We start from the raw sequence: 27,187 nt of genomic DNA, 5'->3' as shown, positions 1-27,187 counted from the left end.
AGAATTATAAGATCTGAGCCGCCGAAGGCCGAATATTTATAAATAAGGCCTTCCAATTTAACGATTTTCTGTTTCCAACCCTGTATTTTCAAAATTTGCAAATCAGACCTTATATTTTCAGTTAAATACTTAAATTATAAGTTAAATTAACGTAAACATTGTTTGTCTTTTAAGGGATTTTTACATAATTGCCACTGAAGTATTCAAAATATCAAAATTGCCATCCAAATTATTGTGCTCCCCCAAAAATACTAATCATGATTAAAACTAAATCTAGATTTAAAAAGATTATTTAACTCTTCTATAAATTATTTAAAATATTTTCAAAGCTATTAAATATATTTAACCTAACATTATAGTAACACGAAATTATCTTCATAAAGATTCTACACTCTAAACTCCAAGAAAAAAGATATTAATTTTGACAACAACCAGTTAGAAATATTCTATTTAAAAACTAACCACAATGGTAATACATATAATGTAAAAGATTTTAGTGACAATTTACAACATTTTAAACTTTTAAGTGATAAATTATATTAAAAAAAACTCTTTATATGCAAATCTCTTAATTATCTAGATATGGATTCATCTACTCACATATTGAAACACAATAAAAACTTCTTAGATAGTTGTTAGTGTGTGCTTGAATTATAGAGTCACATATGGTATAACTCAAGCCAAACTAGTATCAACCTGATGACAATACCATGGCTGGCATTGAATTGAAGAATATCCAACAATTTAGGGATTTGATTTTAAGAACAGAAAGCCAATTCAACCTTCATGTTTGTGGCCTCATTCAAATATAAGAGTTTGGCATCAAATATTAGACCTGTTACGGCAACTGTCGTCGCTAAATCTTGACAGTGAATCCAGTATTTGCTGCAGAATTTTTCACATGTAGTAACAAATATTATTGCTACTATACATACATGAATTAGTGATGATTATAATTGCTACTAAAGAAGTAATAGTACCAAATAGACCTGCCATTAAATGTTGTTTAATTGAAAATGTATTTGCTGCTAAAAAGTCATTTAGCTAGCAGGAAAACTCTCTGCTATGATGTTAGCATGTCCTGCATACTTAGTTTCGAATAAAGTTGCTTACAGAAGTATCATTTTCAGCAGCGCAATGTACCATTTCCAGATGTAGTTGTCAAGCACAATTGTAGAAAGAAGATACTGCAACAAAATATATATTGAATAGATCTCTTGTAGGCTGTAGCTTTTCCATCGAACACATCAGACGACCATTTTCTCGAGAAAGATAACATCATTCAGCAAATAAGCCACATGAAAACATCGTTCATCAAATTCCATTTATCCACATGTTCTACAAAAGAAATTACCCGCTGCAACTATTCAGTATTTTTCACATAACTAAATTACAATGGTAAATCGAATAACAAATGGAAATCAACATCCAAAATCTGTTCAACCTACAACGAAAAGAAAGAGAATTCAGTTATCCTTAAGATATATAAGCTTGTGTAATTCCAATAGGGAAATACTTACATGTATAGAATGCCCATAGTGTCGAATTAGAAGCTTGCCTTTACCACTGATATATTGATGCAAACATTCTCAATTGTTGTTCCAATAGCATTGCCCTAATTTAGATGGTAGGTGACAAATCATCATATATCTTGCAGGTATTTACAACTCCCAAGAACTACGAATTCAACCTGCAATTCATTAGATGGTAGGTGACTCGTGGCATTCCAATTGTTCCGACAACTGAAGTTGGACAAAAAAAAATAAAGGAGTTGGAATTGTGCACATAGTTGCATCCTGATATGCTTAAATCTAGTTGTCAAATTAAGTTTGATATGATCTTGTATTAAAATGAAAGTAAGGAGATATACAAATTACAGATGTAAAAGGAGAACAGGCTTTTGTCTATCTAATAAGTAACAACTTGAAACCAAACCAAACAGAGGAAGGATTCCAAGGCAATCAAAAGCATTTGCTAAATGACATGAATCAGAATTAGGAAGAGAAAAAATTGAGTTTTTAAGAATAAAGAAAACTATGCAAAAAAGTGAATTCTACAGATTATAAGTGGTTTGCTGTATATAGAAGTATATAAATAAAGATAATGAAGGTCCTTTCTAAACAAGCAAATATCTTAAACATGATTTTATGATGAGGAACATCAAAAGAATATGTTTACAACGAATTTACTTAAGAGATCGAATTCTAGTAGTAATAATCAAATCGAACTGCAAATAACAAAACTCAATATCAAAGATAGTCAAAAATTTGTTAAAAGCACATAGAAGATGGTTATTTAGATGAATAGGTCCTTGGGAATAGCCATTGATGCTAAAATTATAGCCTGGTACATATGTCCATGGAGGCTCGGCCACACTCCATTTTTTATATTTGTCGTATAAATGGTATGTTTAACCAACATAAATTCATTTAATTTCTCAATAGTCAAGAATCTTGGATTTTTAAAATTTCCAAACTGCTAAGGAATTTCATTAAGTCACTTTCTCAAAGGCTTGTGCATTATTATTATTCTTAACAATGCTGACGATCATAATCTAAAATGAGAAAGCAGATATATAAATATAACATATATGTGTGTGTGTGTGTGTGTGTGTGTTTTATCAAACAAACTAGAATGAGTAAAGTAGTTTTTAAACAAACAATTGTTCAATAACTAATTTTATGCACTACTATGAAGCATGGATATGGATATGATATGCCGATATGGCAAATTTTAGAAATAGGGATATAATACGCCTACGATACATAACTCATATATGCATATATATTAGTGAACTTGTGTACTTCCATTTTCTTAATTGAGAAATTATATATTATTATTGCATATGATAGTTTATATAAACTATAAGAGACCTCCAATTTATCCATTAAAAGAACTATCATTTGTAACAAAGAACTTTATATTATGTAGTATGCTACTAACTAAGATGATAAATAAACAAGCGGATTCAATCTATAAATTTTATAAAAAAAAATTGACAATTGTAACATGATTTCCTAATATAGATCATAAATTAAACAGATGAACTCAATCTTTTAACAAAATGAAACCTTTTAGATTCGATAAGAAATGAAAGGTAAATATCTCCTCCGATTTGACTCATATTGATAGGAACCTAAGAAGTATTCAAAAAGTATCTAAGTATCCGAGAAGTATCCACAATATTAATTTCATCTTTAAAAGTTCGGATATTTTAAGGAAATATTTGAGATGTGTCCAGAAGTATCTGACGCGTATCTAGAAGTACCTGACATGTATCCGGAAGTACTTGACGAGTATCATATCTGATATAGATAAGGTGAGAGTATGGAAGTATTCCTAGCGAACTGCCAAGGGATTATTGTAATACTTAACATTTCTCATTGCCACAATCTGAAATGAGAAAACAGGAATATATATGTTACCATTCAAGAACTAGAAAAAAGTAAAGATCACTAATTCCTAAATGACAATTAACACAAGTAAACGATAAAAAAATCTAACGACAGTTCTTCAATAACAAATTTTACGAACTAGTTCAGACACTTTGTCAAACATTTGGCATTCAGTATTGTAATACATAATGATTGTAGATTATCATTATGTAAAATAAGAAAATAGGGATATATAAATGTTATCATTCACAAACTAGAATAGGCAAAGATCACTAATTCCTAACAACAATTGTTCAATAGCACGAGTAAATGATAAAAAAATATCTAATGTCAATTGTTTAATAACTAAATTTATAAACTACAAAGGGACTTTCAAAATGGTTCGGGCACTTTGTCAAACAGTAATTATAATCCTTAACAATTGCGGACTATCATGATCTAAAATAAGAAAAACAATTACTACAAAGCCAAATCAAACCCAAAAAATGAAACACAAAATTTAGATAAAAGCTCCAGAATTCAAAGAAAATGCTATCTAAAAGCCAATGCATCAATTACAAAAACTAATGCAATTAGAAAGCAATAAAAATCTTAAATATAGAAGCTCACCAGGTATGACTATCGAAATTGTGAGCATCATCTTGTAGCTACATTCCAGATCCAAATTGATTGCATAGTATTGCTCATCTCCCAACCATCTCCAATCTAAATGTACAAAGAGAAAATGAACGAATGAGATAAGATATTACGGGTTGAGGGAATGCGGGATGTTTGATAGTTTAGAAGAAAATGGAGGATGAGAAATGTAGGAGCGGTTCTGTGCCATCTTGAAATAAAAAAGGGAAGAGGAAACACGAAGATGAGGGGGCAGCGCTGTAAGATGTAGGAGGTTTGAGATAGTGAAAAAATTTTGGTTTAACTTTTACTTCTTAAGAAGCAGGTTAAGCAAGTAATTAGTGAGTAGTGACAGATTTATTATTTGCTATTAAAATATGAATTATCAGTGACAATTGAAATCATTACTAAATGCCTACACAAATGCTACTAAAAACAAGAGAAACAGTAGCAATTTCCTAATGTCACAAAGTTCCATAGCTATACTGACACCTAAACTAAAGTGTACTAAATTATAGTAAGTGACAAAATTAGAAGCAATACCAACATGTGCTGCTGAATACAATTTTTAGCAGCAATTATACTATCTGCTGCTAAAAATTTGTGGCAAAAAGTTAGAATTCTAGTATATAGTAATTATAATTATATCCAAACAGATGAGGCTTTAAAATAAAAAATTATTTCTGTAACCAAACTAGAGAGAAGTTTGCACAGTCTGAAACAACAGATTCACTTACCAAAGTTGGTTGCCATCTTCAGATTCTACTATCTGAAATTCATGTGGCTGTGCATTCAAAGCATGCCTTGTGAAAAACCAGCATGTGCCTATGCTTGCTAAGGAAGTTCCATCAACTTCTTCACTCTTTCAATACTAGTGTAACCCAGTAAAACCAAAAAGAGGAACAATTAATCACCTCTTCAAATGAGCAAACTAACGCAAATTGCCAGTTGGAAAAATTTGAACAGCATTCAGAATTTTTAAAGCTAAGTATTAGATACCTCTTTGACAAAGAAGGAGCAACATCATCTACTGCATGGATAAGAATCTGACCCATTATATTCTCCTTTGAAACATTCAATGAACCTTCATTTTCTGATTATGGTAATTGAAAAATCATAACTTCGTCAAAACTAAAAAAGAGAATTTTAAATCATGTGACAAGAAAAATGTCGGAGCACCTTGAAGATCTACAGCAGATGACGATCCATCTCTAAGATAAAAACTTGTCAATGCATCTGCTTCTCTTCCCTCTACTTGCAAAAATTTATCCAGCATAAGGCCTATAAGCCTATGGGCAAACAGTGCTGTCTCATCACAGACCTCTTGGACCTCAATTTCACTGTTCCTATTGCTCCTAGGATCATTTTGTGGATGAAGATCTTCTGACTTGTCAGGACAATTGAAACCTTTTATATGAACATCATACTCTAATCTGGGCTTCTTTGTGACATTTGTGACAACATCATTAAGAGCCTCATGGGTCATTCCCCTTCGGCTTTCAATTCTCCAAAGAGCATCTCGAGGATAGATATCTTTTGATTCCTGCGGACATGAATCAAAAGCCTTTATATCATTACGCTGCCCTATAATAAATCTGGAAGCCACAGGAAGATCAGAGGGCAAAGTACCATTGATAGTGGTAGATGCAGAGGATGCAGAGGATGCAGGTTTGTAATCTCCAGTAGCCTCTACTAAGTCATTTGAGCAAGATCCATATACTTGTTGATGTTGACATTCAGAAGACTTAAAGGCATAGCTATTTTCGCACACTTCAAAATCATTAATACCACTTTCACTGTCACTTCCTAAAGCAGGCAAATATGCAATTGCACATTCTTCTTCTTTCTTATGATCTGGAAACAGGCTTGCTATAACAATTTTTAGCTGACAGCTCATATTTAATACAGCCTCTACCTCTTCTTCTCTTGTCTCTTTTGCAAACATGCGTGGCCGGCGTCGAGACCTCCTATTGATAAATGCAAGAGCACTTTGTGCTTCATCTGTTATATTTATTTCATCGCATTCAAATAAACACTCCATCAAGTATTTCCTAAGAACTTTTCTGAAAGTCTTCCTTGGAACTTTGCCGTTTGGGTCCAGCTGAGGATGCAGAAGATTCAGCTCTTCAGGCTTCACCTGTGATAGTGACCAAAGAGCTTTGAGAATATCATTCTGCACACCTAGTATATCAGGTGAAAAGGGAAAAAACTCTGACATTGATATATCAACACATCTTAATTTTTGCTTGAGAGACAACAGCATGACAGATAGTGCCTTAGCTAACTCTTTAGGCAAATCAATCCCTTCCTTAAGTGCCAATACAAACTTATTGCATCGTCTTCTAACTCGCTCCATAAGAAAATCCTTATTGTAGGAACTATGTACAGGTGGAAATTGAGGTACAACTGCAACACCTCTAAGCTTTCTGTTAATTGCAACAAGCTCCTGAGAAGTCATTTCCTCAAGTCTTTCCAACATATTATGAATTGATGAAAGAAGTGGTGGAGTGACAGGGGTGAGAAGCCTCAGAGGTTTGTCCCTAAAGTTGCATGGGCTACTAAAAATTTGTGATAACTGATGCATTAACATAGGGCCTGTGCTGCTATTAAGATGCTGAATAAAATCAGGAAGATAGTCCTTCATGATTTTCTTCATTCTTGGACGGGTCTTTTCAAAGCTAACATTGCTATTAGTAACAATATTAGCAACACTGCAAAGTGCGTTATTGTTCAAGTCATCAACTTTGGAGGAAAAAGCCTTCAAGAAGTTGGATTTGTCCTGAGAGTCACTCTCCATTATATGCATGTCAAAGAGATGGAGATAGTCTTGAACCAAATGGTGCTTCCAATGAAATGATCCAAAGCATTTTTCAACATTAATTCGTACATTCTCATAAGATACCTGTGAAATATAATCATTAAAACTCCTCACATAAATTCTCTAAAAAAGAACCTCATATAAAATAAAACACCATAACTAAGCAGCGATATGGTGTGTAAACAACAAAAGGGAGAACATTAATAATCTCACTGAGTAAGCATGTTTTAGGCATATATCAAAATCCAAAAATACTATCTGTTGTGATTGTTAGATGGTATACCAAATAAACAATAACATATTTTTTTTGCAGATCATCGTAATAATCATATTTTCCTATAGCAACAGTGTGTGACTATAGAAAAGCTAAAGCAACGGTTTGACTATAGAAAAGCTAGATCAGTTCTGTCGACTACATGAAAATATGTCAGATATGCATTATACTATGAACAGTTAAAAGAAAGTGGCATTGCATATCATAAAAATAATTTCAACCTCTTCTATGAGTCTATCTTAAGCCTGTGTTGAAATAAACAAAATAATTGTACGAATTTTACCTATTTGATAGCGCAGCATCAAGGATTCTAGGATTAAATACAAATATATGCTGTGGAATTCAAGGTAGCTCTACACCACTACATATCAATTAGATATGACATGAAATCAATATGACAATTTCACACAAATTAACCTCTTAAAATAAAATGATAGTTCTGATGTAACCCTCCGCAGAAGAGATCATTGTAACTATATGAGTAAAGTGTATCTCACACTTCAAATAATAACCTTAACACATAAAAGCTCAGTGATTTAGACCTTAGCATGACATTTTAAGGGAAACAACTCACTTCATCACTCCTTAACTCTGAATGTGGTATGTGCCTGCATAAGTACAATAGGATAATGGTTAATTACTAATAATCACAGTTACACTGCCCGTAGTAAATAAGGAAGCAAGTAAACATAGCATGATTCAGCAGCATCAGGAAAAAGAACATATAAATAGGAACTTAGTTAAATCAAGTAATAAAATCCCTTATTAAGCAGGTCTATTTGTCCAGAGAATAATACATGCATAAAAAGCAGCTCCCATGGTAACAAAGAAGAGCTTTGACGTTTAAACCACCAAAAATTAGTAGTAATAATAATTGGAAACCTACATTACATCGTTGTCTTTCAATAGCATGTCATCAAAAATCAGGAAAATATTACAGAAAATAAAGATAAGCTTGGTAGATGATCTGCTCTATCAAGATCATAGATAGAGTTAAAAGCAGGTCAATGTATTCCAATACATTTACTGCAAGAAGTCTGGCACAAATAAAATAAACTAAGAACCCCAATTAAGATAATATGGATTTGTCACTAATCATCCTTGATAAGAAATATTTGTTAAACTATTCCAAGATGGGAGAGAGAGAGGAGGTGGTCTAACATTCTAAACAATAATTATTAACACTAACAATCTCAAAGTTCAATGCATGCCCTCAAGCAACGATGGCTATGCCAGCAGCATACCGGCACGTGGCATGAAGGGTGCCACTCGGCACTCTTCCTAGCAGTACTTCACTGAAAACTCTTCATCGTCACCGTTCGCCATTGCCCATCGTGCCCGAGGTCACCGGTCGTGATGCGGATTTGCAACTTAAGTTTTTATTCCAAATAGACCCGGTGACTCGACCCATTCAAGTCGTCTTCTTCCTCGAGCCAGCAAAAACCAAGGCCTCCGTGTCGCAATCGGCAACCTCGGGCACGACGGGTGACTGTGAGGTCACGACGACAACGAAGTGCTACTAGTTTCCCTCCTCCTTTTCTCTCCCTCTCTTGTGGCACAGCCATCGATGCCCTCCAGGCTTCTTTACAGATTGATGCTTCTGAAACGTAGTTAAGACTTAAATATGAGTAATTAAGTTAAAACTTAGGGTAAATTACAAACTGCTTCCCTTGGTTTTGCCCAAAATCAAACTAGCCCCTAGACTAACATTTATATCACTTTGCTCCATTGTCTTTTAAACTTTAGACTAATGTGAAGCTGTTAACTTTTCCATTCAAATTTAATAGAAAATACAAAGAAAATTTTAAAAATTACTAGAGGAAATTTCCTACTGTAATAAATATTAAATGTCATAATCATCCTTCTCTTTTCATTAAATTTAATCATTGTATCTTATTCTTCAAATTAAAACAAAATGCACTTTCAACTTTTTAACACTTCTCCTACCTAAGATTACAAGTCTCAAATCTTAATTATTATCTAACTATCCCAATATACCCCCTTTAAATATATGATCATGGAATACAAATTTTCAATCAACTTAAAAATATAGTTATAGAAGATTCATATTTACTCAAATAATGGGATTACTAATATCATAGAGATATTATGAGAATTTATACTTTTTATATTAAGTTTGGATGGAAAAGTTAAAAGTTTCACGTTAGTCTGAATCACAAGAGGGCAAAGTGATAAAAATGAAAATTCAGGGGGATAGTGAAATTTAACCTAAACCTTAACATAACTAAGTTCTAAGTATGACTCAAAATCCATAATATAATTAAATAAACAAAAAACCAAAAATATTTGAAGATCCAGTTTGGACATAAATTAGACCTTAACAACGAACTATATAAAAATCTTAGGTTCAAAAACATCCCAGACATACTCAAGACAATCCTCCCATAAGAAAGGCTCAAGTATTTACAATGACATCAAGCGACCTCAGGCCATCAGCTATGCAACAACCACCTCTGAGCTATATGTCAAAGTATTCTAAAGCTAATGGTGCAGCCTAAAAGCTAATGAAAGTGTATGTTATTCATTGATGGCCATGCTAACATGACTACAATATTGAGGATTACTTAGAACATGAATGATGTTAGATGTGTAAAATAAAAATGTAGTAATTACACTCACATATTGGTTAAGAACTTGGGTCTTTTCGGTCTTGTTTGATTGCCATCGGAGTTGGCATATGTTGATTGCAACCACCTGCACAAGAGTCATGCCTTATATTGAGATTCCCAAATCCATACCAGCCAACGGAAATCTAAGATATATGCAAGAAGAAGGAAAGTGTGCAAGAGGAGGCCTTAGCCATTTGTTTAGAAGTAATAATAGCCTAGTATTCTTTATCTGTATTGTTTAAAATCACCAACCAGGGTCCACCTAATCCTATACACTTCTACAATATTTTTGGTACATCAATCTAAATACAATACTATATCATAATCCTAGTTCAACACCATGTATGCTTCTTGTTCCTCGTTCCTTATGTTTTTTTGGTACATCAATCTAAATACAATAGTAAAATTCTTCTTTGCCTGGCATAGTTTTATACCGTCCTTAGATGCTTCTTAGGCCATTTTGTTACATGCTGCGAACCGAGTATATGACAATATTCTATTTGAGAAAATGTTTAGAAAAGTTGGATAATCCTTTTCATGAACCACATGATAACAATTTATCATCAACAATAGAGGTAGTGATTTGGCAATTATGAGCATTTCAATTAAACGTACCGTGCTTCTAAGTTTCGACCGATCCCGATATGAATCAGGATCGACTGAGGTGATCCCAATACAGCATTTCAGGTCAGTTTCGACTAAAATGGCCAATTGGTTCATTCAACAATGATCAATAAAAACACTTATAGCTTTCAATTAACCAAAGGGAAGTAGCAACGAGATAACATATGGAAAGGTTTGGATAAATAGACCAAAAGTATGAACTCACAGACCATTAAGAATTAGAAAGAAAAGAAAATTTTCTGATCTTGACAAACCTCCGCTTCTTGTCAAGCACATCCTCTTTGTGCCACATTAGTGACCATAACTTTTTTCCATCTTGAAAAGAAACGTGCATGTTTTAAACTGTGAAAAAATATGCATGAGATATCAGCAAGAAGTTCCAACAAGAAAAAAAAAAATGAAACTTTGTTACATCAGTAAAAAATAATTGGCTCTGACTTAAGTAAGAGAAGATCCAGACAAACATTTTGTGTAAACAAATTGAACTCACAAAAATGAAAAGGTGATGATTATGGTGCTTAAGGAAAGAGGAGAAACATCAACTTATTAGCATCTTCTTTATTTTAAAACATATGATATGAAGCACTGATATAGATGCGAGATATAGATACAATATCAATACTGGGATACAACAAATTTTCAAAAGCATGATATATTACATCAGGGATACGGGATAATTAAAATAAAATTTATTTATTTATTTATTTTCCAATGGCAATCTATACATGTATATTGCAAAAAGAAAGAGATACCAATTACATGTAGGTTAAAGAAACACATAACATTGCATTTAAGATATCTAGTGCATTGTAAGGCGACAGTGTATAACGGGTGGTCACCCCCACGGTCTGGCGCCAAGGTAGTCTAGCATATCTAATATATAAAAAATAAAAATAATTATATAAAATCTACTAATATAGTATATATAAAAGATTTAATAGTACACTATACCAAAATACGATCACAATTTAACAATAATTCACCATCAAGAGTTCAAGACACTTAAAACAAAATTGTCAGGAATCTTAATTCACAAACTAATTAGCAAATGTAAGTCGTCCGTCGGTGGGAAGAAGTGGGAGAGAGTGAGGGAGAGAGAGTGAGAAAGATCATACCGCCGCCGTCCACAGTGCTAGAGAGAAGGCGACCGAGAGAGGAAAAAGGGACGATCGAGAGTGGTGCGCCGCCGCTCGCTACCGACGGCGGTGGAAGGGAGAGGACGAATCGAGAGAGGAGACGGGGTTTAGGTCTTTGGAGATTGAGCGAGGGAGGAGAGTGAAAAAGTTACTCTTTTATTATATAATGGTTAGTTATAGAACCTGATCTCCTAATCCGACCCGACAGGATCTCGCCCGCTTCATTAAGTTCACGTCTTCGGAGTTTTACCATTGCTCTATATATCACAGTTCACAAGACATCCTTATCTCAAAACCTAAGAGTCGGTTAATAAATAGTAAAAATTAAAATTATATTTTAACTAAACGAATATAAATAATTTTTAAATACCGATCAAATCTAAAACAGATACGTATCCGAATCTTAAAAAGATTATGGCATTTCTTTTAGACACAATTAATGCGAAAATTAATAAGAGTTTTATATATATAATTTCTTGCATAACATAAAATGCATCATTAATAATCAAAAGAAAATAACATGTTTTATATAATATAACATTATTAACACCGCACAAGAAATAATAAATCTTTATACAAACAGATTCTACTTCTAACTTCTCAAACTTCAATTGACTTCAACATACTATCATTTCATTCATATATGATACGACTCCTTCCATATTGACTCCACTCGTGATATTGGGTTCATTAGGATGAGCATATTTATTTAGTTAAGTTTTGTTAGAAGCAATAAAAGGATTTTTGTTGAGACATGTTTGAACGTCGAGATGCGTTCGAACGGGTATACGGATGCCTACACACGTTCGCAAAAACAGAAAAAGTAAATTGTGCGTTCGAATGGAATCGGGCCGTTCGAATGCCTGCATACATTTGCATTGACAGAAAACTGAAATTTCGCGTTTGAACGTGATCAATTGTGCACCGCAACGAAAGTTATTGGTTTGATAGGGGTTTTTTTTAACTTAGTTGATGGGTCCCTAGGGTGAGCCTATATAAATATGTGAAAGAAACCCTAATTGGAGTGGATCTAATAATTGATATTAGCTTTGGTCTTTATCTCCTTCTCAACTATCTCTAGCCATTTGGCACCCTCTCTCACCTCCCTTCTTCCACCCCCCAAGCCTTTCATCAGCCTCCTCTAACTCCTAATTGCATTCTTCTACAACAACTTCTCCCTTTTCACACCAAAGAATTAATCTAGCACTTATCTAACCATCGGAGGACTAACAAGCTAGGGTTTATTTGATATTTGGTCACTATTTGATCAATATCTCGAGATCTAACCGTTCAAACCCAGCAAACTTGGATTCGTTGGGAAGCTCTTTCCAAGAACAACAATATATACAAAATTCAAGAAGATCTGTCAGTTGGATTGTTCGCATATCCCTTTGAAAGTTACGAGCCTAATCGAGTCCAAAATGATTTCGAATTGGATCAGGTCGGTTCATAATATATTAACTTCAAGAAAATTAAATTAACACAAATTCAAATACAAAGCCTAGACAAAAGTTCAGATTAACGTGAAAAAAAATATATATATCAACACAAGTTGCAAAACACAGTCTAATAGACAATAGATTAATACAGAAGGATGTAAACTTACAATTACTTTCAACCAATAAAAAATAAATCAGAATCATATAATTAACTTACAATCAAATAGTAGCTTTGGCCAAAGGAGTAGGCGAGTGGATAGAGTAAAGATCGAAAGAGATGGTATAATTAGCGAGGTTTATGTTAAGCTATTAGCGGGTCGAGTAGTCAGGTTGCTAGTTAATTTAGTTATTTATATTCTGCAGTTAAAGGATTTTCAATATCTGAATTTGAATCCGAATCCGACAAAATTAATTATACACGTATCCACATCGGATAGGATCTTTTTATTTATATCTGATCCTATGCGATCCTAATCGGGTAGCGGGTCGGGTCGAACTTAACCCTACCCATTTTCACCCCTACAGGCTTCCACTTGTTATTGTATTTTAGAAAATTCCTTTATTTTTAAATGGGATAAACTCCGATAAAACATATCCGATACGTATAGTGGCTGTATCCGAACCGGATACGTATCCGATACGATTCGGATACACGCACGGAGCCCAAAACCGACACCCCCTCATCCCCTCCCGTCCCAAGTCCCATCCTCAATCGGAACAGCCGAAAGCCCCCAAAATGGCGACCCTGTCTCTCCTCCGCTTCACCCCTCTCCTCCCTAAACCCGCACCCAAACCCCACCTCCTCCTCTCTACCCCGTCGTCCACCGTTCAGTTCCCACTCCGCAGCCAAACCACGGCCAGGATCTCCTCCCGCCGCCCCACCATATCCGCCTCGGCCGCCGTTCCGGCGACCGACCGCTTGATTTCCGTGCTCGCCTACTCTCTGCCCTTCCTTAACTCCCTCCACTACGGCCGCTTCCTTTTCGCCCGCGTTCCTATCGCCGCCGCAGCCGTCGGCCCCCTCCTCCCCCTGGTCGCCGCCTACCGCACGCTGCCCTACGCAGGATTCGTCGCCTTCTTCGCCCTCTACCTCGGCGTCGTACGCAACCCGGCGTTTGGGAGGTTCGTGCGCTTCAACTCCATGCAGGCCGTCGTGCTCGATGTGCTCCTCGCCCTCCCCGTCCTCCTGCAAAGGGTCTTCGGAGTCCCCGCGAGGGGGTTAGGATTTAAGGTTTTGGAGATTGGATACGACGTGGTGTTCGTCTTCGCGGCGGTTTGTTTCGTTTACAGCGTTGTGAGCTGCGTTCTCGGGAGGACGCCGTACTTGCCGATCGTCGCGACGGCCGCCGATCGTCAGCTCTGAGTGGGCTCGGATGTTCGGTGGTAAAAAGGTGGCAAATTTGAAATCTTAATGGAGTTTTTGATGGTATGTAAGTACCTACATCTTTGTTTTGTTTCTGTTTGTTTTCCTTCTTTCTTTTTTCAAGACATGGTAGTTTGTTACTGTGTTTTCTCTTTTGTTTTAGAATCATGGATCAGTGAAATGTTAGCTCAGATTTCTTTTGACTAATTGAGAAGCCATGCTTAAGAAATTTGCTGCTCATATTCTCTGTTGTTTTTGAGAGCTATAACTAAAAATTAGTAATCTTTAGCCTTCAAAGGCTTAGGCATTCATAGTTTGTTGAAGCAGGGAACTGTTGTCATGATGAGCAAGTAAGGTTATTGGTCTTGTTCCAGTTAAAATGAGATGTTTTCTTCTAAATCTATGAATGCCAAGAGAAGCTGCTGTTTGGTTTGGATGTTTTATGAGGTCATGTTTTGTTAAGCTTTTTTTCCCTTAAAGAGCGAGAGCTGATAGCAGCTTAACTACATAACTATGGTGTTGTATGTATCTGTGAGGACAAAATGCAACAAAAGGTAAAAATTTTGAGGTAAATATGTCATTCACTCAATGACAAAAAGTGTCAAATTCCATTCCCTTAGTTCCCTAGCCATGTTCCCTGCCTAATATTCTGACTTATTTTCCTCTCCATAGATATGATGGAAGGTAATGTTGCCAAAGTATAATGCCAAAATTCTACAATCCTCAATGATGTTTTTGATCCTCCATGTAGGGTCTGCTTTTCTCTGCAATTGTGTTAATAGATTTGATTCACATTCCATCCTAATGTTTTCTAGATTCCTCTTAGCAGATTGTGAAGCTACTATTGGTGTAAGCTTTCTTTAAAATGCCTCTTAGGATAAGGAAACTAGATAAGATTCGTATCTCTTTACGAAAGCTGAAAAAAATATGTTTCTCCGTTAGTCGTTTCTACAGCAGTGCACTTGGAAAAAATGGGGAGTAGTTGTTCTCACTAGTAATTAAGCAATTAATTATGTAATTTGTGTCTAGTAAGAACAAAGTGTATAAATTATTTTACAAAAATGAAACTAATGTTTCATCCGTGTTTATAAGAATAAATTGCTAAAACTTCTCAAGTGGTAGTGTTTTTGGGATCTCAATTCTGAGTTCAACAAAACATTTGGTACCAACTAGCTTTTTCTAATGTTTCACACTAACAGAAAACAAGTACGTTGCTCTAATTTAGATACTATATGTATGTCATTTTTCCTCAGTTTCCTCTACACCGGTATATTCATCTCCTTGTATGGTTTTGTGTTTCATGACCAAGTAGTAATACTTTGCATCACAGATTACTGTGTTACCTGAATATATCTCTACACGATCTGCCAGTTTGTTTGGATTCACCAGCACAAAAGGATTCTGTCAATTTTAGTCAAAAGATTTCAGCTGATTTGAATTAGAAATGAACAAGTGTGGAATATGATTTGGGTTGTCTCGAACACTGTTTGATTTTATTGTTTCAGAATATATCAGTATTCGTTTCAATAGGTTGCATTTGGAGGTTGGCATTCAAGTTCAATATCTCTTATTTCTCAACCAAACTCATTCAGCAATCTGTTATAAATCTGTCTTTCTTTCTCAAGTTAGCTATTAAATTTGTTTGAATCAAGTCAGCTGACATTACATGAACTCATAGGGAATTCTAACTCTGCTGATGAGGAGTACAACTATGTTATGACTTTGTTAACATCTTTCTGTAAATAAATTTTGCCAATGTGCATAAAGCTCCATTCAAAGTTTGAAAGCATTTTTCCTAGGCGTCATTAGTGACCTCTTGAGCTTAGTGCTTATTGGGAGTCCAAACTTTGGACTCAGGATGTTACCTAGAAGGAGCCTGACCACCATTGAAGCCTATTAACCAAGCAAATTAGGCCATCCCTTTGCTCTTTTTCTTCTTTTCTTCCCACTTTAAATTCATGGAAAAATTATATAATATTACAGACTACATACTAAAGTAGACAAAGAGAAAAAAGTGGAGCTTTTGGATGTACTAGGAAACATCCTGCTAATTAACTTTCATGTGATAAATGAGTAAATGAGTATAACCACTCCAACACTACTCTAAGTCAACTTTCTCTCATGCACGCACTTAAGTCACACGAGGGAAAAATAGAGAATTCTAAGGCAGCCCCCTCTCCCTATAAGTATGCCAACTCTCCCATATCTGAGCACTTCCAGAACCCTAATCTTAAGCTTAAAACTGAGTTCTGATTGCTGGTAGCACTTCAATATGCATTGCCAAAAGGCAAGAGTTCTCTTGTTGTTCCTGCTCATTATAGCCACAATATCTGCTGTCATGTTCGAAGTCGATGCGGCCAGGCAAACACCGGCGTATTTGGATCGGAAGGGCGTCGAGGATGCGAGGAGGGATAAGATAGTTAAGATCTCTGGAGTGAGCTACTTCAAGTACCAGAGTGTGTATGCTAAGGCAAGGTCATTGGTGTTGAGCTTAACATCAGGGATGAGCCCTAAAGGTCCAGGGCACTAGTCAATGTAGAGATACATATAGTAGAGCTAGAGAGTAAATTGATATCGTTTATTCTCCAGCATATACATATACAATGTTATTTATACCAAGCATGAATTATTTTGATCAATATCTAGAAACATTATGACATTATGCTTTTGTAACAAGGCTAAAATGGTTTTATTGCCTAGTAAAGTTTATGTTAGATCCAATTCCTGTCCTTCAATCTGAGTGTTTATCTGATACATTCGAAGTACAAATGGCTTATTCGATACAAATATTTAGACATGCATTATGATCTTTTTTCCCAGTAGCCTAGTCTTGTGCACATCTTATTATTCCCCTCCTTCTCACCTAGCATGTCAGGTTGTCTCCCGGATCCACTCCAAACTGGCTGCAGTAATCCTTGTAGTATCCGACGCGCGCATTCACCGTCGTCGGATTCTTGCCGTCGCACTCTAGGGCTCCGTTTATCGCCCGGATCGTCGCCCCGAACCCTTGTCCGGAAGTGATGAGCGAATGCACATTGTTCATCCAGTACCACAGGGCGGACTTGAAAGACACTGTGACGTCGTTCGCAACGGTCTCAGGTGAATTCAGGCCGTCGAAGCCGATGCTCTCGCCGGCCGGCCCGTAGTTAAAGTTCCACGATATTTGTATCGGCCCACGGCCGTAGTATCCCTTCCCCGGGACGCATGGATATTGAGTATTTGACTCGTCACAGTAGTCCTTTGATGCTCCATCAATCTCCTCAATGTAACAAAAATCTAGACATATATATGGCACAGGAAAGAAAGTATAGCAAATTATATGAGTATTAAATTTATAAAGTAGAGAGAAGGAAAAACTTCATGCTTTCTCTGAGGAATACCAGAAGAGGATTCAGCTTTTGGATCTTCTATATCATCATACCAGTCCATATTTAAATAATTTCTACTGTGTTGGTTGATTGGCATGGGTTGGATCATTATAAATTCTCTAGTTGGAATAAAACAAATCGTAACCAGTGGATTCTGTGGGCCAGATATTCCATACTTACGTCCGGTTTCGTGCGTAACATGTGCGAAAAAGGCGGCGATCTCCCTCTTGGAGTCGTCGGTTGACCCCACCCGGCCGAACTCGGAGTACGACCCCACCGCATCGAGAAACGCGGCGCGGGTATAGAAACTCTTCCCGGCGCATTGGTCGCCGGCCTGCCCGATGATCCCGTCGAAGAACTCCTGCGTGGCGATGTCGCCGACCGACACGTCGTTGGTCGGCGGCCCCGCCTCGCAGGGGCCCTCTTGGCAGCCGGCGCCGCAGTAGTCGCTGCCGGAGCCGCAGTAGCCATATTTACTGCAGCATAGGTCCGGTGCGCAGCCACAGTTCTGGGCACTGGCGTAGCCGGATAAGAGCAGGATTAGAGTTGAGAATAAGAGGAGGATTTGGATAAGAAATGCCATTTGCGTATAGATCTTTGGATATATGTTAATGGCTGTTTTTGAGAGGTATTTATAGAATTGGATCGAAGCTAACTGTTGGTCTATACGTCTATAAAGTCTATGGTTTGACTTGGACTTTTGGGACGCAATTATCGCCGGATAATGGATACATCGCCGACTTCTTAATGACGTCGGCAGTGGGCTAGAGGTGGGAACGCGGAATAGAATTAACGATAGGGGCATCTTTGGAAAGTACCCAGCAATATTGTTTTGGGAGAGGGAGTGGAAATTTGTCAAAATCACCGTATATTTTACCATTATTATTATTATTGACATCCTATTATATGGATATTTATCATTTTCACCCATGCGTTTTATTTAAATGCCTAAAAGAATACTTAGTGGTCAGTTACCATATAATTGAGTTATATAGGTAACTATAGATGCAAAATGACCATTAATACACTTGAATAAATTTTTTTTAAAACATAACGTAAAAATAAATGGAGACCATTAATATCTTTGTCATCGTCGGTGTTAGTCAGGGCATTATCCATCATGGGTTCGTCTTTATTGCTGTCCCCTTGCCCGTTGGTCACTAATCTTCCACCTCGCTATATGTTGTAGTTGTCATTATCTTCATTGTCCGCATCCATCCCCACTTCGCTCATCCCCGGTGTTTTCCACGCTACTTGCCATCATTGTCCACCTCATTATAATGTCCGCCTCCATCTTGTCTTAGTCCGCTAACCTCAATCTCACCCGCCTCATTTTCATTATGGGCTTTAGCCCCTATTGTATTAGGGTTCGTCTGATTTTCTTCTCTATTATCTCTTTTATAATTTGTTTATGCTAAGATTGGAGTTTCTTCTCTAGCCTTTTGGAGATACACATAACTGCGTATTTATAACTATGAAACCACAACGTAGCTGTAAGCTAATCTTAGATATTTTTTGCTTTTATGAATATTTTAAAGCAGTTCTTCTTGTTGTATTTTTATTTATTTATGCCATAAGGTTTGATACTATATTCTTTATTAGAATGCTTACTGTTATAATAATATTCAAGTAGAGGATTTGTAACAAAACACAGTCATTCTATCACAATATCCAAGTGGGGGGACTTATGACAAAGAGCCGTCGCTTTATCTCTAACACAATCTACGAGCAATGTAGGAGAAAATTTACAACAAAAAAAAAACCTTCTAATTGTTGTGATATTATTATAAAGATCAATATCATTTTTGACGACACATCATCGCAACCATTAGCCATCTGATTAAAATAGTAAGAACTGGCGTGAAGTAAGGATTACACTATGTGTATATTTTTCAGCAACGAATTCAAGTGTGATCACGGACAAAGTTCGCTTATCTACAAAACTAATCATCTCCTCCGACTGGGATAATTTGGCGCAATTCTCCTTGGTTTTATACCATGTATTAATAAATTTTATGTCATTATCGTGGGTATTTCAGTAATTTACATACACTAATTTTCCTAAAGCCATTTAATGGAGTTTTGACTAATAAGTAGGTTCTTTTAAATTTATTACTCAAAGGCCAATTTTAATCCACTTATGCCACTGTGGTTTGAGTAAATAAGTTATAAGTCAATTAGATAGAGTCACTATCTAATTTGGTACAACTGTTATCAAAACAATTAAAATAATCTAGGTTTGATCAATTGAATCAGGCTCGAATTTAATATCAAACTTAGATTGTACTCGATCAGGTTCAATTGGACACTGCTCGATTTATATTTAAATACAGAGATAAATACATAACTATATATATTGTAAATAAGAATAAACTTTGTTACATTTTATTTTATTTTACAACGCATAGGCTATCTAAGATTTAATTCAAGTTTGATTCAATTCAAATTTATTCGAGCTTAATTTAAACTTGATTTAAAATAGATTTAAATTTACTCATAAGTGACTTGAAAAAAAAGGCTTAAGTTTGAATAGAGTCGAAATAGGATTAAATTAAAGTTAATCAATTCAAGCCTAATTTTTTAGCTGGAAATTACACCCTATGGGTTCTCAAACTAAATTAATGGATTATATAAGGCATGCTCACCTGCTCGGGTAAATATTTTTCAATCTAGACCACGATCAATATGACAATACTAGAAAGCTTAGACATGGAGGTGATGAAGCTATGGTGGAGTGTCCTTTTTTTTTTTTTTTCTTTTCTTTTCTTTTTTTTAGTGATTTTTTATACTTCTTTTTTTGGTTCTATGAAGCTTGTGGTACATGTTGGCATCTAGATAAAATATAAACTATTGTCTCCTTTTTTTTTCATATATTACCCTTCTTAATTATTATCAACTATTTTTTAAATACTCTTTTATTGATTATTTGTTACATTTTTTTTTTGTTCATAAATTTCCCCCCTTAATTATTATCAATTATTTTTGAAATACTCTTTCATTGATTATTTGTTAGGTTTTTTTTTGGTTAAAAATAATATGCGATTGTCATGTAATCAATATTAGGCCTCTCGATAGGCTATTTTATCATTATTTTGAAGGAAAAAATAGAGAAAAATTAAGAGTAAAATATTCTCTTTTTTTGTTATTATCTTAGGTGAGAGATTTTCTATATAGGCTGTCGATGTATACTTTAAAAAAATAAGATAAAAGAGGTTAATAGTTCGGGGAGTTTTAGAGTATGTTTGGTTGATGAGGAGTGGAGGAAAGAAAATCGTGAAATTTTTTAATGGATTATTTCTTGTAAATAATCATAACTTATTAGTGTTTGATGAATAATAAAAATGAGAAAAGTGATGTGGTTTTAGAAAAATGAAGAACTCACATTTCATTCTATTTTTTTTATCCTAACACTATAAAGTGGTAGACTTTCAGAAAAATTATATTTTCTTTCTTTACTTTTTATTAATCAAATATATTCTTCGGCTCAGGGTGACATGAAAATTAAAATAAGAGAAGTTTGATGATTTTAGTTAGGAAAATAAATAACTCACTTCTCGCTCCACTTTCTTCGTCCCAATACTATAATAAAGTGGTAAATATTCAAAAAGTTAGAACTATCTTTTTTTTGTACTACTTTTCATCAACCCTAAACACACTATTATTATAATTATCTTTATTAAGTTATTAATGGTGAGGTAAAAAGTGAAACGAGAAATATTAGATAGTTTTTAAAAAAGTGAATAACTCACTTGTTACTCCACATTCTTCATCTTAACATTATAAAGTAGTAGACTTTTAGATAATTATCACTTTCTTTCTCTACTTTCCATCAACTAAACACACTCTTAATATAGATGTGTCTAACATGGTTCAAACTAAAGACATCTATTATGATATAATGTTAAATTACTAGCCGCTCTAAAAGCTTAAGCTATTAGAGAACGATAATTTTTATATTTTTATTCTAGATATAAAAAAAAAACTTATAATTTATGGCATTCTTAAAATTTAACTCCGAATAGTGTTACTTTATTTAGTTTAATCTTGCTGTGAGATTGTATAGTTAAAAGAGAATTCTATTATATAAATATTCTCATATTATTTGAGATTGTTTTCGTATAGAACCTCATAATATCTAAATGTACCCGTAATTAATTTCTTAATTTACAATGGTTGACTTATTTCTATTCAGTTCTATTTTTGGGTTTTTTTTTTCATATAGAGTTTTATAATTTCTCAAAATATTAATATTATATTCAAATATTAGTGACTTAGTATGGTAGATTATTTAGATTTTATTATCTCAAAAATATTAAGAGTTAAATTTAGATTAAAATTCGGCACATGATCCGAGCTCATTATTAATATGCGATAGGATATCAACTATATATATATGACGGCTCCACTTGATCATATCCGCACTAATTTTAGAACTCTCGTGTAATTAATTTTAATTAATCTAAATTCAACCTAACGAGATACAAAATATTTCACTATTTTCAAAAATAAAAATTAAAAATATTCAAAATACTCCTTGAAAAAGTTGTCAATCTCTATACTATCATAAAAGAAAAGGAGTAAGTGAGACAAATTAACTTAAGAGGTAATTCAGGCAATATGTATATAGTTAAATTAACTCACATATAGTTATACACGGTAATAAAATTAACACCCAATGGTCAAATAATAAATAATCTACGTATGGTGTTAATGATAATAAAATTAAAGTAGGACGTGTTTTATAATCCGATTCAATTCGGATCCGGACCCGTAGGCTTAAGCAACTTAAGTTATCGGATCCGAACGCAGATCCGTAACCATCGTCTCGTCCTAAGAACAAACGAACCCGTCCCTCGTTTCCTCTGCCACCCTCGAGAAACTACTACGAGGTCCCGGCGAAGTGCCTTGATCGCCAAGAAATCACAAGTACTCTCTCTCGATCTCGATCTCGATCTCGAAATTTTTTTAATCTTGAGACGTTTATTTCGACCTTCTCCGCTCCCTAATCCAGATAATTTTACGTTTTCCGAAGAGAAGAAGGATTACGAATTACCAATTGCAAATAACCCCCCCTGTAAAGGTTGGGAAAGTAGATTGGTCAAAGGAATTCTGCGCTCGGGTTCTTTTAGAGTGGCTTTCTTTTGGAGATTCTGACAAGTTGGTGTTGTACGATGAGATTATGTTATTATCGTTACTGTGATTGTTATTATTGTGGTGTTGTGTTTCTCTGAGAGACGCCGGCATGGGTTTCTGGTATATAGGATGATTAGAAGTTTTACGATGCGGAGTTAGATGGATTTAGAAATCGATCAGAATGATCATGATATGTTATCTGCACGCTGAGAGTTTTCTTAAGTAAAATGAAGGATTTGAATTATGTTTCTTTGGAAGATTGGTTGCTTGTGTTCAGAGAGATTAATAAGTCCTACGGTATGGAGTTGAAGAATGTGCATTATTTCTTTTGGAAGATTTTTTTTTTCTTTGCTTTGTGATCCTTATGTTGTGGATTTTACTATCTTCAAATTTTGATTAGAAAATCATGATCTTTTAGCCTGCTTGGAAGTTTGTTTAAGAAGACGAAATAATTTGCATTATGTTTCTTATGTTTCTCGGTTGCTAGTATTTAGAGAGATTATAAGTTCTAAGATATGGAGTTTATTATCGTGATATGTTTGTTGCTGCTGAGGATTTTGTCAGAAGATAAGGAAAGAATCTTAAGCATTTCTCACTATTTGCCTGTCAAATATTCACCTATCAATCAAGAATTCTGCACATTCAAGCCGCTTAAATACCTTTTATTTTCCTTATTTACAGTGTGATTTATCTTGTTTTTGGCTTTTATAGATAAAATGTCCAATATTATATATTCTACTGAGTCAGGATTAAATGAGTTAGTCCTAGGATTTTCACTTTTCTTTTGCCCGGTGAAGGCTATGAAAATAATTAATTTGCGTCCCTTGACCTTCAGACCATCTCCTGTGCAATACTTGCTTCAATTTATTTGTGTTGTACATTGTCTTTAATAAACTAATTGTATTTCCTTTGTTCTCTAAAATCTAGATTGTGTCTTCATGTTTGATTCAAATGTGAACTTACATAGTGATTGAAATGTGCATCACTTTTCTGGTATTATGAAAAGAATTATTCATCTGACTGGAATTTTCCTTTTTCATTAAAGGATCAAGGATGCGCCTTAGCCATATTATATGCTGTTCTTTTTCCCAATTACTCATTCATAGGTATTTGAATTTTTGTAGTCATTATTATTATATTCGAAGGCTATGTTTGGAATGGGGATAAAGTAATTTATATCCCCTTTAACCATAGAGTTTCTCCAAACAAGTTGCGTTTTTTGAGAGGAAGAACATATGGACAAAGTTGTCATTTTGAAATAGTCAAAAAGTGTTCTTGTTCTTTCTTCTAGGATAAATAGTTTCACCAAATTGTGAAACCATATTATCCCTCTATTTATTGCATATTATCAATCATCTTTCACCAGTCAAGGGATTAAACTGGGGATAAATGTCCAACCAAATCCAATTTTAGATGCAGATCCTGTGAAAAATTTATTGGTAATGCTAGATATCTGTTTAAATTGAGAAATAGATTTGGCTAATGTCAGAGAGGAGACTCTTGTTCTTCTTGATGCTTTGAGCTAAATATATTACTGAATGCTATGTTTGCAGATTGAGTGAAGGTCACCAGTGGCTGGTTAACATTTTCCAATCTCAACAAACATAAAGCATGAGTTGTGTTCAAACTAATATTTACAGACCTAGTGTTCAAATTGTCGTAAAAGGGTCTAATGGGAGACTTAGAAGAACTTCTTCATTATCTCAGTCTTCCTCCCTGCATGCCCCATATTCTTATGCTTCCGCACGCAACAAGTTGCAGCAACATGTAGTGTACCCAAAGCTGGTCTATGATGCATCTTATCATAAAAGATGTGCTCCAATATGTGCAGTTACTGGGAACGGGTGTTCAAAGAGTGAAAATGAGGTAATAAATGAAATGTCATCTTTTCTATTTTATATTGTTTCTTTCTTTTTATGTTTCCTTTTCCCTTCACAGTAAACAATTTTCTTTTCTTATTTGTCTCAACCGGTGACGATCTTCTTACACAATATGAATTACATTTACTAGTGATCTGCAACAACCTATTTGTTTAGGTTAATTTCTGTCACTATTGCAGGATTATTTCTCTTATTTGATCATGTTGAAGTATTTTAAGCTGCCAGTATAATCCTCTGTGCTACTAAATATATGCAGTAGTGCAGTGCATGTACATAAAATTCATACAGGTAAACTTACAAAATATCAAATACAAACCTTCATATGAAATCCTAAAACAGGACGAAGAGTGGAAATGTTGCTCACCCCTGAATTACAGATCTAAAACAGAACTAAGAATGGAAATGTTGATCACTCCATATTCAGTAAACATAATGTAAAAAATGGAGTCTTTTTGCAACAGATAGTCATTCTGCTAAATCAACATGGCTCTGAATTCTTGTAGCCTTTTTCATGGGAATCACTTAACAAAGCTATGGGAGAATTGAAGCAAAAACGGTCAATAGAAGATTTGTTTTGGGAGCAGATGCAAGAACGTGGATTTGGTGGATATGGAGGTAATAGAAACCATCGCCGGGGTGGTGATGGTTCTGGTCCAGAAGATGCAGGTTTTGCTGGAATGTTGGATGAGCTACTGCAAGTTGTTTTGGCAACCATCGGTTTCATATTTTTGGTGATTATACTATTCCTTTGTAACATCTCCTTGTTCTTTGTTGTCTATCTATATTTTAGATTTATTTTAAAATTGAGCAGCTGTTTGTTTGTCTTCACAGCCATGGATAAGCCTTAATTGTATTTCTAGGTTGTTGGTGGTAATGAAGACATATTTCAGTAGAATAATCCTTTTAATCAAAATGCTAATTTTGACATCCACATTTATAGTCATGTCTCAGTATTTAATAATTCAAGGTGGGCTTGATTAATCAAATAAAGTTTACCGACACAGCGATTGCCAAGGTGCAGAGGGATATAGTTCATCATTGTAGAGGTTGCTAGTTTACAGAGATCTATATGTTCTAGTGGCCAAGCATGAAATTGCTTGAAGGGTATTGGGGAGGAAGACATTACTCGAGCTGTTTTATCTAATGCTAGATTTTCATGTTTTCACAATTGGACAGGGATGGAGAAAATCGCAGTTTCTTGTTAAGTGTACTTTTAATACACTTATCATCATTAACACGGAATCTGATCAGATATTAAATTTACTTTTCGGCTTGTCTTGGAATATAAGTATCTTGAATTTGGGAAATAATAAAAGAAATTCTTTTATTCCACCAAGTTGAGTCCGATATTCATCCACTGTATTCTGTTATTGCAGATGAATATCTTACTTATAAATCCACTTTACAATCTTGTAATATTGTCACTTATGGAAGCTTATATGTTTGCATGGTAGTTTAGATCAATAATCATGCATATGTATCCTTTTCTGTATTGTTTTACTAAAAGTAAATTTATCAGCCTCTACTGTCTGGTGTTTCAGTATGTCTGCATTATCAGAGGCGAAGAATTAACACTGCTTGCTAGAGACTACATCAGATATCTCCTTGGGGCTAAGTGTAGTTCACGTCTGAAAAGAGCGATGTACAGATGGCAGGAATTCTACGAGAGTATGACAGGGAAGATCAGCGGGAGCAAGCAATTGTTGCATTAAGCTGGCTTGTCTGATGGAGTCTTACTATGAGTACTACGAACACCAAGAATCTTTATCTCTAGTTTTTCCTCTTTCTTTCCTTGTAACAAATCTCACGGATTATATGTATATAATCTGATGGATCGAAGACATGCCGAACTATTAGGCATTAGCATTATCATGCTGGAGTAAATCATGGACAATTCAGGTTTCCCGGCATACAGGTTGGCTTTTATGATTTCTTGGTTTCTTTCACCTTCTTGTTCTAATTGTTGATTTATTGTAACTTGTTTGGAGATGCATCAAGGAAACTGTCTGATAGATGACAGAGCTAATTCTGATGGAATGAAGGCATTTGTTTGGTTTTACTTCCAAGAGCGGGGTTTGTGTAGCAGTTTTTAGTGGAGGCTTTTAAACCAATTGCTACAGCCTGCATGTAATCAACTTTTTATTTTTGGGTGATTGGAGATCTGCTATGTTCTTAAGCCCCAATACTCACTTAATTGAACCTTTTGAGTGAACCTTATACTGTTGATATGAATCAATTTCGCCATTTGTTCTACCATTTCAAGCATATAAACGTTATGCTTTTATTTGAAATCAAAATATATATATATATTTACACATGCCCTTAGGAACACCTGTTACCTAATATATCTCCATACTTGCAAATCAATTTGCACTACTACTCCAGATGAAACGGGGTGTATTAATGTACAAAGTTTGCCATTGCGTAGCCTAGTCCTCATAAATGAACTCAATACATAGATGCAGAACCAAAAGTATCAGATCATATACTCACATTAACCTTGTAATAAAAG

General features: G+C 34.9%; 4 protein-coding genes across 13 annotated transcripts; 2 read left to right on the top strand and 2 right to left on the bottom strand.

Moving 5' to 3' along the window:
• Positions 1-1,301: 1,301 nt before the first annotated feature.
• Positions 1,302-11,621, bottom strand: LOC140780067 (uncharacterized). 6 transcript variants are annotated; one of them, XM_073125389.1, is made up of 12 exons: positions 11,472-11,621; positions 10,611-10,698; positions 9,743-9,817; positions 8,347-8,702; positions 7,645-7,710; positions 5,190-6,912; positions 5,010-5,103; positions 4,748-4,881; positions 4,005-4,100; positions 3,269-3,393; positions 1,521-1,742; positions 1,302-1,444 (listed from the first exon to the last, which is right to left on the bottom strand). In XM_073125389.1, the coding sequence occupies exons 6-8, from the start codon at positions 6,814-6,816 to the stop codon at positions 4,845-4,847; spliced, it is 1,758 nt and encodes a 585-aa protein (XP_072981490.1). In that variant the 5' UTR covers positions 6,817-6,912; positions 7,645-7,710; positions 8,347-8,702; positions 9,743-9,817; positions 10,611-10,698; positions 11,472-11,621; the 3' UTR covers positions 1,302-1,444; positions 1,521-1,742; positions 3,269-3,393; positions 4,005-4,100; positions 4,748-4,844. The 6 variants fall into 6 exon arrangements, with proteins under 6 accessions (XP_072981490.1, XP_072981487.1, XP_072981488.1 ...); XM_073125386.1 differs by having other exon boundaries at positions 7,677-7,710; XM_073125387.1 differs by lacking the exon at positions 8,347-8,702.
• Positions 11,622-13,614: 1,993 nt separating this feature from the next.
• LOC140780183 (protein TIC 20-II, chloroplastic) lies at positions 13,615-16,811 on the top strand. 2 transcript variants are annotated; one of them, XR_012107467.1, is made up of 2 exons: positions 13,615-14,357; positions 16,643-16,811. XR_012107467.1 is itself a non-coding variant. In XM_073125583.1 (1 exon), exon 1 carries the CDS (start codon positions 13,668-13,670, stop codon positions 14,292-14,294), a length of 627 nt encoding a protein of 208 aa, XP_072981684.1. In that variant the 5' UTR covers positions 13,615-13,667; the 3' UTR covers positions 14,295-14,534. The 2 variants fall into 2 exon arrangements, 1 of the variants encoding a protein (XP_072981684.1); XM_073125583.1 differs by lacking the exon at positions 16,643-16,811 and having other exon boundaries at positions 13,615-14,534.
• A 148-nt stretch (positions 16,812-16,959) lies between these two features.
• On the bottom strand, positions 16,960-18,279 carry LOC140780182 (endochitinase EP3). Its single transcript, XM_073125582.1, has 2 exons — positions 17,843-18,279; positions 16,960-17,570 (listed from the first exon to the last, which is right to left on the bottom strand). Exons 1-2 carry the CDS (start codon positions 18,243-18,245, stop codon positions 17,158-17,160), a joined length of 816 nt encoding a protein of 271 aa, XP_072981683.1. The 5' UTR covers positions 18,246-18,279; the 3' UTR covers positions 16,960-17,157.
• Positions 18,280-22,496: 4,217 nt separating this feature from the next.
• LOC140778177 (uncharacterized) lies at positions 22,497-26,741 on the top strand. 4 transcript variants are annotated; one of them, XM_073122783.1, is made up of 5 exons: positions 22,501-22,588; positions 22,674-23,092; positions 24,349-24,661; positions 25,179-25,406; positions 26,217-26,741. In XM_073122783.1, the coding sequence occupies exons 3-5, from the start codon at positions 24,407-24,409 to the stop codon at positions 26,385-26,387; spliced, it is 654 nt and encodes a 217-aa protein (XP_072978884.1). In that variant the 5' UTR covers positions 22,501-22,588; positions 22,674-23,092; positions 24,349-24,406; the 3' UTR covers positions 26,388-26,741. The 4 variants fall into 4 exon arrangements, with proteins under 4 accessions (XP_072978867.1, XP_072978884.1, XP_072978875.1 ...); XM_073122766.1 differs by lacking the exon at positions 22,674-23,092 and having other exon boundaries at positions 22,497-22,588; XM_073122774.1 differs by lacking the exon at positions 22,501-22,588 and having other exon boundaries at positions 22,609-23,092.
• Positions 26,742-27,187: the final 446 nt, after the last annotated feature.

Source organism: Typha angustifolia, chromosome 3 (assembly GCF_048772165.1).
Source record: "Typha angustifolia cultivar Huaian chromosome 3, ASM4877216v1, whole genome shotgun sequence".
NCBI lineage: Eukaryota > Viridiplantae > Streptophyta > Magnoliopsida > Poales > Typhaceae > Typha > Typha angustifolia.
The sequence above is the reverse complement of the archived record's forward strand: the minus strand, read 5'-3'. Positions and strand labels throughout refer to the sequence as shown.

Bases quoted from the DNA above. Each gene is read 5' to 3' on its own strand.
- LOC140780067 (XM_073125383.1), bottom strand. From the start codon at position 10,690: ATGCACGTTTCTTTTCAAGATGGAAAAAAGTTATGGTCACTAATGTGG. The intron at 7,711-9,742 runs GTGAGTGTAATT...GTACTTATGCAG, and splicing joins CCCAAGTTCTTAACCAATAT to GCACATACCACATTCAGAGT. The intron at 4,882-5,009 runs GTATCTAATACT...GGGTTACACTAG, and splicing joins GCTCCTTCTTTGTCAAAGAG to TATTGAAAGAGTGAAGAAGT.
- LOC140780183 (XM_073125583.1), top strand. From the start codon at position 13,668: ATGGCGACCCTGTCTCTCCTCCGCTTCACCCCTCTCCTCCCTAAACCC.
- LOC140780182 (XM_073125582.1), bottom strand. From the start codon at position 18,245: ATGGCATTTCTTATCCAAATCCTCCTCTTATTCTCAACTCTAATCCTG. The intron at 17,571-17,842 runs GTAAGTATGGAA...ATATATGTCTAG, and splicing joins TGTTACGCACGAAACCGGAC to ATTTTTGTTACATTGAGGAG.
- LOC140778177 (XM_073122766.1), top strand. From the start codon at position 24,407: ATGAGTTGTGTTCAAACTAATATTTACAGACCTAGTGTTCAAATTGTC. The intron at 24,662-25,178 runs GTAATAAATGAA...GAATTCTTGTAG, and splicing joins GTTCAAAGAGTGAAAATGAG to CCTTTTTCATGGGAATCACT. The intron at 25,407-26,216 runs GTGATTATACTA...CTGGTGTTTCAG, and splicing joins CCATCGGTTTCATATTTTTG to TATGTCTGCATTATCAGAGG.